We start from the raw sequence: 11,149 nt of genomic DNA, 5'->3' as shown, positions 1-11,149 counted from the left end.
CGCCATTCAATGTGATCATCTGCTCCTGGAACCTGTGAACTTATGAACCTATCAGCCATGGGCAGGACATCAGTTGGGGCCGCATGGTGGTGCAGCGGTAGAGTTGCCTCTTCACAGCGGCAGAGACCCGGGTTCCATCCTGACAACGGGTGCTGTCTGTACGGAGTTTGCACGTTCTCCCCGTGACCTGTGTGGGTTTTCTCCGGGTGCTCCCGTTTCCTCCCACATCTTAAAGACAATAGATAATAGACAATAGGTGCAGGAGGAGGCCATTCGGCCCTTCGAGCCAGCACCGCCATTCAATGTGATCATGGCTGATCATCCCCAATCAGTACCCCGTTCCTGCCTTCTCCCCATATCCCCTGACTCCGCTATTTTTAAGAGCCCTATCTAGCTCCCTCTTGAAAGCATCCAGAGAACCTGCCGCCACCACCCTCTGAGGCAGAGAATTCCACACTCACCACTCTCTGTGAGGAAAGGTGTTCCCTCGTCTCCATTTAAATGGCTTACTCCTTATTCTTAAAAGAAGACGTACAGGTTTGTAGGTTAATTAACCATATAACCGTATAACCATATAACAATTACCGCAGATGATCCATTGTGTTAAATAACATCTGTGGTCACCTCTAATGGGTACTGTATAGTAAGCATCTTTTAATACGATACTTGCCATGTAGTAACCTAGGAATCAATTGCTTAGCAGTAACAAAGGTTCCCATCTAGTAATGAATATATAGTACGAAAGTATTCAAATTAGTCAAATCTATGATGATGTGGCAACCACCATCTAGTTTATGATAAAGATTTTGGACACGAATTCCTGTGATTCGTGTTGGATATCCTCCATTACCATATAACCATATAACAATTACAGCACGGAAACAGGCCATCTCGGCCCTACAAGTCCGTGCCGAACAACTTTTTTCCCTTAGTCCCACCTGCCTGCACTCATACCATAACCCTCCATTCCCTTCTCATCCATATGCCTATCCAATTTATTTTTAAATGATACCAACGAACCTGCCTCCACCACTTCCACTGGAAGCTCATTCCACACCGCTACCACTCTCTGAGTAAAGAAGTTCCCCCTCATGTTACCCCTTAATTCTGAAGTCATGTCCTCTTGTTTGAATCTTCCCTATTCTCAAAGGGAAAAGCTTGTCCACATCAACTCTGTCTATCCCTCTCATCATTTTAAAGACCTCTATCAAGTCCCCCCTTAACCTTCTGCGCTCCAGAGAATAAAGACCTAACTTATTCAACCTTTCTCTGTAACTTAGTTGTTGAAACCCAGGCAACATTCTAGTAAATCTCCTCTGTACTCTCTCTATTTCGCTTGGTATTAAAATAAAAATTGCCCCTAGTGTGTGTAGGATAGTGTAAGTGTGCGGGGATCGCTGGTCGGCCCGGACTCAGTGGGCCTGTTTACGCGCTGTATCTCTAAACTAATAAAATCAGTTTAACATTGGATCAGTGGAAGGGCTGGTCTGAGAACGATGGCGCCCTCTCATGGCTGTGCTGGGATTGCAAGCTAGAGTTTGTAGCCTCACCATCTACCTCATTGGTGACCCTCGGACTATCCTTGATCGGACTTTCTGGCTTTACCTTGTACTAAACGCTATTTGCTTATTTATACTGTGAATGGCTCGATTGTAATGACGTATTGTCTTTCCTCTGACTGGATAGCACGCAACACCTTCGAACCTTCGACCTTACCGCCGACACCACCACCACCACCCCTCCTTCTCACGGCCGATCGTCGGTTCATGAGTTGGACGGGGCGCCGGACTCAAAGCCCAGCTCCCGGGACAAAACTCCTCAGCTGGCCCGCCGGCTGGGCTTTGTGTGCAGTCCAGCACCCGGGCCAACTCATCATTCACCCAGCCACGGCCCAGTCAGTCAACGAATTGCCGCCAGCTCGGGAATTTGTCCCGTATTTTGACCTTTTGTCCCCTATTTGGGAATGAGAAAGTTGGCGACTCTAACGTACAGGTGACCCCAGTCTGACTCCAGCCCCACACACTCACATCGCAATGGGCAGACACTCAAACACAACCCCGGAGCAAGGTACGGCTTTATCTCCTTATTGGATTAGGTTGGCTTTGCTATAATCCAGCACGTCATCTAGAATCATTCACAGGCCACTGGATCGGGCAGAGGATGAGAGAAAGGCCACAGAGAGACTGGGACAGAGGGGGGAGAGAGAGGGGAGAGAGAGGGGAGAAATGGGGGAGAGAGAGAGGGGGAGAGGAGAGAGGGAGAGAGAGAGAGAGGGGGGGGGGGGGGAGAGAGAGAGAGAGACGACGAGAGAGTGGGGAGTGAGGGAGTGAGGGAGAAAGGAGAGAGAGAGAGAGAAGGGAGAGAGAGGGAGAGAGCGAGGGAGAGAGAGAGAGAGAGAGGGAGGCAGAGAGAGGGAGAGGGAGAGGGAGAGAGCTTTATGTATGCCCAAATAGGGTATTAAACTTTAGAATTTGACTTTAGAGGTACAGCGCGGAAACAGGCCCTTCAGCCCACCGAGTCCATGCCGACCAGTGCTGACCCCGTGCACGAGCACTATCCTACCCACTAGGGACAATTAAAAACGTACCCAAGCCAGTTAACCTACAAACCTGCGCCTCTTTGGAAACCGGAGCACCGGGAGAAATCCCACGCAGGTCACGGGGAGAACGTACAGACAGCACCCGCAGTCAGGATGGAACCCGGGTCACCGGCGCTGTGAGGCAGCAACTCTACCTGCTGCTCCACTGTTCAGCCCCAGTGGAAACAGGCCCTTCGGCCCACCGGGTCCGCGCCGACCAGCGATCACCCGTGCACTAGTTCTATCCTACACACGGGACAATTTACAGAAGCCAATTAAACCCAAAACATAATACATGATATTAGCGATGGGGAGGGTTGGACAAACTTGGGACAGTTTTCCCTGCAGGGTCAGAGGCTGAGGAATATTAAATTATGAGAGGCAGTATGAACCAATTTCCCAGGGAGGAAATATCCTACACTAAAGGGTAGACAAAATTGCTGGAGAAACTCAGCGGGTGAGGCAGCATCTATGGAGCGAAGGAATAGGTGACGTTTCGGGTCGAGACCCTTCTTCAGACTGATGTGGGACGGGGGGGCGGGAAAAAGAAAGGAAGAGGCGGAGACAGTGGTTATGGGAGAGCTGGGAAGGGGAGGGGAAGGAGGGAGAAAGCAGGGACTACCTGAAATTGGAGAGGTCAATGTTCATACCGCTGGGGTGTAAACTGCCCAAGCGAAATATGAGGTGCTGCTCCTCCAATTTGCGGTGAGACTCACTCTGGCCATGGAGGAGGCCCAGGGCAGAAAGGTCGGATTCGGAATGGGAGGGGGAGTTGAAGTACTGAGCCACCAGGAGATCAGGTTGGTTAATACGAACTGTGTGGAGGTGTTGGGCGAAGCCATCGCCAAGCCTGCGCTTGGTCTCACACTTACGGGACAAGTCTTTTTATACCATACAATACGTTACGATACGATAGAACTTTATTTATCCCAGGATTGAAATTGATCTGCCAACAAAATACATGAAACGTGAAATTAAAGTGACGAGTGGAAAGGTTTGGGGATGTGGAAAGCTTGGGGGGGGGGGGGGGGGGGGGGGGAGGGTCAGTCTCAGTCTACCCCACGACAGAAGGGGGAGGAGTTGTACAGTTTGATAGCCACAGGGAAGAAGGATCTCCTGTGGCGTTCTGTGCTGCATCTTGGTGGAACCAGTCTGTTGCTGAAGGTGCTCCTCAGGTTGACCAGTGTGTCACGGAGGGGGTGAGCTGTATTGTCCAGGATGCTCCGCAGTTTGAGGAGCATCCTCCCCTCCAAGACCAACCTCCCGTGAATCCAACTCCAACTCCGCCCCCAGGACGGAGCCAGCCTTCCTGATGAGTTTGTTGATGCTGTTGGCGTCGGCAACCTTCACCCTGTTGCCCCGGCACACGGCAGTGAAGAAGATGCCACTGGCTACCACCGATTGGTAGAACATCTACAGCATCTCACTGCAGACGTTGAAGGTGCGGAGCCTTCTCAATAAAGTACAGGTGGCTCTGTCCCTTCTTGTACAGGGCCCCAGCGTTCCTGGACCAGCCCAGTTCACTGGTCAGTATACACAGTAGACAGAGAGTAGTAGGTGCGTACAAATTGGGTGGTGGTGGCAGATAACTTTGGGGCATTTAAGAGGGGTTTGGACAGGCACGTGGATACATGGAAAATAGAGGGATATGGATATAAAGTAAAGTAAATATCCTTTATTGTCATTCACACATTTCAGTCCGAAATTGTATACTTTGCAGTCATAACATAGAATAAAATAACAAAACACACACTTATCACAGATTTAACATCCACCACAGTGAGTCTACCAGGCACCTCCTCACTGTGATGGAAGGCTAAAGTCTTAAAGTCCTTGTCTCTTCCCTCCTTGTTCTCCCTCTGTGTTGAGGCGATCCAGGCCTCCGATGTTGTGACCCCGCCGGGTGATGGTAAGTCCAGCGGCCACATCCGAGCTCCGCGAACGGGCCGGTTCAAACTCCGCAGCCCGGGGCAGTAGAAGCTGCTGAAGCTGCCGCCCTCCAGTCCAGCGGGCGCAGCTGTGGTTGCTCCAGAAAACCGGCGAGTTGCCAACATTGTCGTCCAATGGGCCCGCAGCCGAGTCCACTGGGCCCAGGCAGAATTGGTTTATCTTAGTTCATTGTTAATTATTGTCACATGTTTTAATTGAGTTTAGTTTGGAGATACAGCACGAAAACAGGCCATTTGGCCCACCGAGTCTGCGCCGACCAGCGATCCCCGCGCACTAACACCATCCCACACGCATTGGGAACTATTATTTTACATTTCATACCAAGCCAATTAACCTGTACCTCTTTGGAGTGTGGGAGGAAACCGAAGATCTCGGAGAAAACCCACGCAGGTCACGGGGAGGACGTGCAAACTGCGTACAGACAGCGCCCGTGGTCGGGATGGAACCCGGGTCTCCGGCGCTGCATGCGCTGTAAGGCAGCGACTCTACCGCTGCACCACCGTGACCGCCGCCCGATATGTGGAGAATAGAGCGATATGGATCACGTGCAGGCATAATTGGTTTATCTTAGTTCATTAGTTTATTAGATTATTAACCTACAAACCTGTACATCGTGGAGTGTGGGAGGAAACCAAATAAAAGGACGAACATTTAGAAAGGGGACGAGGAATTTATTTCGTCAGAGGGTGGTGAATCTGTGGAATTCATTGCCACAGACGGCTGTGGAGACCGAATCAGTGGGTATTTTTAAGGCGGAGATTGACAGATTCTTGATTGGTACGGGTGTCAATATACAATAGACAAAAGGTGCAGGAGTAGGCCATTCGGCCCTTCGAGCCAGCACCCCCATTCAATGTGATCATGGCTGATCATCCACAATCAGTACCCCGTTCCTGCCTTCTCCCCATATCCCCTGACTCCGCTATCTTTAAGAGCCCTATCCAACTCTCTCTTGAAAGTATCCAGTGAATTGGCCTCCACTGCCCTCTGAGGCAGAGAATTCCACAGATTCACAACTCTCTGAGTGAAAAAGTTTTTACTCATCTCCGCTCTGTCAGGGGATATGAGGAGAAGGCAGGAGAATGGACGAACTTATGAAGTAAAGGTGATGGATTTCCAAGTAAGGATGGTTTAGGTTTATTATTAGTGATAGGAGCAGAATTAGTCCATTCGGCCCATCAAGTCTACTCTGCCACTCAATCATGGCTGATCTATCTCTCCCTCCTAACCCCATTCTCTTGCCTTCCCCCATAACTCCTGACACCCGCACTAATCAAAATTCGTTATTATTATTATCACACGTACTGATATACAATGGTTCAATACTTCAATGGTTCCTTTAATAGCATGTGTACCAAGGTACAAAACGATTCTTATTTTTGCGTGCAGATCACTAAGATTATCGCCATACATACTGTAGGTACAATCCCCGGTTAACTACGGAATGCATATTGATTGTATTGATATACAAGAGTCATAGAGTGATACAGTGTGGAAAAAGGCCCTTCGGCCCAACTTGCCCACACCGGCCAACATGTCCCAGCTACACTAGTCCCACCTACCTGTGATTGGCCCATATCCCTCCAAACTCAGGGGATATGGGGAGAAGGCAGCCACTGATTGTGGATGATCAGCCATGATCACATTGAATGGCGGTGCTGGTCGAAGGGCCGAATGGCCTACTCCTGCACCTATTGTCTATTGACTATCCATGTACCTGTCTAACGGTTTCTTAAACATTGGGATAGTTCCAGTCTCAACTACCTCCTCCGGCAGCTCGATCCATACACCCACCACCCTTTGTGTGAAAAAGTTATCCCTCAGATTCCTATTAAAGCTTTTCCCCTTCAGTTTAAACCTATGACCTCTTGGGTTGGCTCTATGCATTGATATCCACTGACTAGTCCTCCACAACTGTCTGCGGCATTGAATTCCGCACATTCACCAACTTCTGACTAAAGAAATTTAATAGGAACCTGAGGGGTATAGGCGCAGAAACAGGAACAGGCGCTCCGGCCCACAATGTTTGCGTTGGACTTGATGCAAAGTTCATCTAATCTCTGCCTGCACATGATCCATATCCTCCATGCTGAGGCTCTATAAGGCGCTGGTGAGCAAATTTGGGCCCCATATCTGAGGAAGGATGTGTTGGTTCTGGAGAGGATCCAGAGGTGGTTTACAAGAATGATCCCAGGAATGAGTGGGTTAACCTATGATGAGCGTTTGTCAGCACTGGGCCTGTCGCTGGAGTTTAGAAGGATGAGGGGAAGGGGGGGGGGGAACCTCATTGAAACATACAGAATAGTGAAAGGCTTGGATAGAGTGGATGTGGAGAGGATGTTTCCACTAGTGGGAGAGTCTAGGACTAGAGGTCACAGCCGCAGAATTAAAGGGAACTCTTTTTGAAAGTAGGTGAGGAGGAAGTTCTTTAGCCAGAGGGTACAGTAGTTAATCTGTGGAACTCTTTGCCACAGAGGGCTGTGGAGGCCAAGTCAGTGGATATTTTTAAGGCAGAGGTAAACAAATTCTTGATTAGAATGGGTTCAAGGGTTATGGGGAGAAGGCAGGAGAATGGGATTAGGAGGCAGAGATCAGCCATGATTGAACGGCGGTGAACTCGATGGGCGGAATGGCCTAATTCCGCTCCTATAACTTGTGACTTCCAAATGCCTATCCAAAAACACCTTCAACGCCACTATCGTACCTGCCACCACAAACCACCCCTGGCCGCGCGTTTCAGGCCCCCAACACCCTCTGTGTAAAAAGAATCTGCCCCGCACATTCAGTTTCAGTTGAGTTTATTGTCACGTGTACCGAGGTACAGTGAAAAGCTTTTGTTGGGTGCTACACAGTCAGCGGAAAGACAATACATGATTACAATCGAGCCGTCCACAGTGTACAGATACAGGAATTAACGTGAATTACACATAATGCAAGGTAAAGCCAGTAAAGTCCAATCAAAGATAGTCCGAGAGTCTTCAATGAGGCTGCCGGACCAGGAGCATGGTCTCAGGTAATGTCACATTATTTTATTATTCCACTTTATTTTATCTCCCTCCCTGCTTCTCTCTCTCCATGTCTCCCTCTCTCTCTCTCTCTGCCTCTCTCTCTTTGTCTCAGTGCCTCTCTCTCTCTTCCTCCCTGCCCCTCTCTCTCTCTCTGTGCCTCCATGCCTCTCTCTCTCTTGAAGGATGAGAGATCTCATTGAAACATATAAGATTATTAAGGGCTTGGACACGCTAGAGGCAGGAAACATGTTCCCGATGTTGGGGGAGTCCAGAACCAGGGGCCACAGTTTAAGAATAAGGGGTAAGCCATTTAGAACGGAGACGAGGAAACACTTTTTCTCACAGAGAGTGGTGAGTCTGTGGAATTCTCTGCCTCAGAGGGCGGTGGAGGCAGGTTCTCTGGATGCTTTCAAGAGAGAGCTAGATAGGGCTCTTAAAGATAGTGGAGTCAGGGGATATGGGGAGAAGGCAGGAACGGGGTACTGATTGTGGATGATCAGCCATGATCACATTGAATGGCGGTGCTGGCTCGAAGGGCCGAATGGCCTGCTCCTGCACCTATTGTCTATTTTCTCTCTGCCTCCGTGCCTCTCTCCGCTCTCGAAAACTCGATGATGTATTTTGGAGAAAGACCTCATTTGGACCTCGTTAGACCTCATTTGGACTACGCAGTTGCAGCATGGGACACATACACAAATAAAAACATTTCTTCCATCGAACATGTCCAAAGACAGGCAGCTCGATTTGTTACTAACACCTATGAGAGAGAAGCGAGTGTCACCAAACTTCTGAATTCTCTGGGGTGGAACCCTCTCCAAGACAGACGTGAAACTCACCGTTTGTCCTGTTTTTACAAAATGTTAAATGGTCAGCTAGACATAGACCACAAGACCTACACCAAACCCAAACCAATTAGGAGCAGACGAGGGCATTTGATCCAATTTGTGATCCCAGCTACAAAGACAGATGTGTACAGCAATTCGTTCTTCCCCCGCACAATTAAAGCATGGAATAATCTCCACCCAACTATAGTTACCCAACCAGATGCAACTAAATTTAAAGTAGCTCTTTCTTCCCAATAACCCTTTCTGGCTTAAGTCCTCCCTCCACCACCTCCAGTTTAAATTGCAGTTGGAATATTTTGGAGGACCAAGAAACCAAGAACCAAGACAAAGGAGATGCATAAAATGTGCACATTTAAAAAAATCAGGGTTCAGATATGCAACCCTTCAAAAGCAAATGATATGCTACATTTCAAATGGGAAATAATGCTTCAGAAGCTCATCGAAAACATATAAATCATTGGTTGTGCCATAGTTAGAATATAGTGTTCAGTTTTTCTGTCCTTCAGCTAATAGAAATAATGAATGATTAGTCTGATTTAGTCAATTAGTTAATGGTGCAGTAATGGCTTGGCGATCGTTTAGCCGAACACCTCCGCTCGGTCCGCAATAACCAACCTGACCTCCCGGTGGCTCAGCACTTCAACTCCCCCTCCCATTCCGTATCTGACCTCTCTGTCCTGGGTCTCCTCCATGGCCAAAGCGAGCACCACCGGAAATTGGAGGAACAGCACCTCATATTCCGCTTGGGGAGTCTGCATCCTGGGGGCATGAACATTGAATTCTCCCAATGTTGTTAACCCTTGCTGTCTCCTCCCCTTCCTCAGCCCTCCTGCTGTCTCCTCCCATCCCTCAGCCCTCGGGCTCCTCCTCCTTTTTCCTTTCTTCTCCCCGCCCCCGCATGAAAGAAGCAGCAGGCAGTGAAGAAACCTAATGGCATGTTGGCCTTCATAATGATGGGATTTGAGTATAGGAGCAAAGAGGTCCTTCTGCAGTTGCACAGGGCCCTGGTGAGACCACACCTGGAGTATTGTGTGCAGTTTTGGTCCTAATTTGAGGAAGGATATTCTTGCTATTGAGTGAGTGCAGCGTAGGTTCACCAGGTTAATTCCCAGGCTGGCAGAAATGTCATATGATGAAAGAATGGAACGCCTGGGCTTGTATCCACTGGAATTTAGAAGGATAAGAGGGGATCTTATAGAAACATAAAATTATTAAGGGAGTGGACATGCTAGATGCAGGAAACATGTTCCGATGTTGCAGGAGTCCAGAACCAAGGGCCACAGTTTAAGAATACGGGGTAGGCCATTTAGAACTCAGATGAGGAAAAACCTTTTCACCCAGAGTATTGTGAATTTGTGGAATTATCTGCAGTGGAGGCCGACTCATTGGATGCATTCAAAAGAGAGCCAGATAGAGCTCTTCGAGCCAGTGGAATCAAGGGTTATGGGGAGAAGGCAGGAATGGGGTACTGATTGGGCATTGAATGGCTCGACAGGCCGAATGGGCCTACTCCTGCAACTATTTTCTATGTATCTATGTAAAATGCTGGAATAACTCAATGGAACAGGCAGCATCTCTGGAGAGAAGGAATGGGTGCCGTTTCGGGTCGAGACCCTTTTTCACACTGATGTCGGGGATGAGTGGGACAGAGATAGAATACAGTCAGAGGCAGTAAGACTAGTGGGAGAACTGGGAAGGGGGAGGGGATGGAGAGAGAGGGAAAGCAAGGGCCATTTGAAGTTAGAGAAGTCAATGTTCATACCGCTGGGGTGTAAGCTGCCCAAGCGAAATATGAGGTGCTGTTCCTCCAATTTGCGCTGGGCCTCACTCTGACAATGGAGGAGGCCCAGGACAGAAAGGTCAGATTGGGAATGGGAGGGGAATGGCGTGAATTTGCAGCTTTATCCTGCGCTACTTAACCCAAGGGCGAGCGAACGAGCGGACAGACGGACGAAAGCAACGAGCATAGAGTGGAATGGATGACATTTCGGGTCGAGACCCTTCGTCAGACTGAGTCAGGGGAAAGAGGAACAAGAGATATAGACGGTACTAAGGACAAATGAATGGAAGATATGCCTATATCTCCTGTTTCCCTTTCCCCTTGACTGTCAGTCTGAAGAAGGGTCTCGACCCGGAATGTCATCATGACCGCACATGAAAAATCCCCCTTCCTTCCTAACCTCAGCCTCACGGACCTTAGAGCACCCCTAGTCCTAAAACCCATTTCCATCACTGGTTACGGGTCAAAGTAGTCGATGTGGGCTCCCGATTCAAACTCGTCCTTTGCCAGGATTTCCAGAAGCTTCCGTGCCGATTCCTGGCAGGTGAGCAGCTGTCCCTGTCGGTGCATGTCCACGAACATCTTCCGCAACTCGGGGTCTCCCGTCTCCTTCCGAGCCTGCTCATGCATGCTGTTGTCCAAGGGCCCTGTAGGGTGCAGTGTAGGGTCAGGGTTCAATAGACAATAGACAATAGACAACAGGTGCAGGAGGAGGCCATTTAGGCCCTTCGAGCCAGCTCCGCCATTCAATGTGATCGTGGCTGATCATCCACAATCAGTACCCCGTTCCTGCCTTCTCCCCATATCCCCTGACTCAACTATTTTTAAGAGCCCTATCTAACTCTCTCTTGAAAGCATCCAGAGAACCTGCCTCCACCACCCTCTGAGGCAGAGAATTCCACAGACTCACCACTCTGTGTGAGAAAAAGTGTTTCCTCGGCTCCGTTTTAGATGACTTACCCCTTATTCTTAAACTGTGGCCCCTGGT

At 49.1% G+C, this 11,149-nt stretch overlaps 1 protein-coding gene across 1 annotated transcript in view; it reads right to left on the bottom strand.

The window, feature by feature from the left end:
* Positions 1–10,490: 10,490 nt before the first annotated feature.
* Positions 10,491–11,149, bottom strand: part of spr (sepiapterin reductase) — a 4,406-nt gene continuing 3,747 nt past the window's right edge. Inside the window, exon 2 of the mRNA XM_033043083.1 lies at positions 10,491–10,841. Within this exon, the coding sequence (XP_032898974.1) occupies positions 10,618–10,841 (224 nt within the window). The 3' untranslated portion in view covers positions 10,491–10,617. The remainder of the gene's footprint in view (positions 10,842–11,149) is intronic.

Source organism: Amblyraja radiata, chromosome 1, assembly GCF_010909765.2.
Source record: "Amblyraja radiata isolate CabotCenter1 chromosome 1, sAmbRad1.1.pri, whole genome shotgun sequence".
NCBI lineage: Eukaryota > Metazoa > Chordata > Chondrichthyes > Rajiformes > Rajidae > Amblyraja > Amblyraja radiata.
The sequence above is the reverse complement of the archived record's forward strand: the minus strand, read 5'-3'. Positions and strand labels throughout refer to the sequence as shown.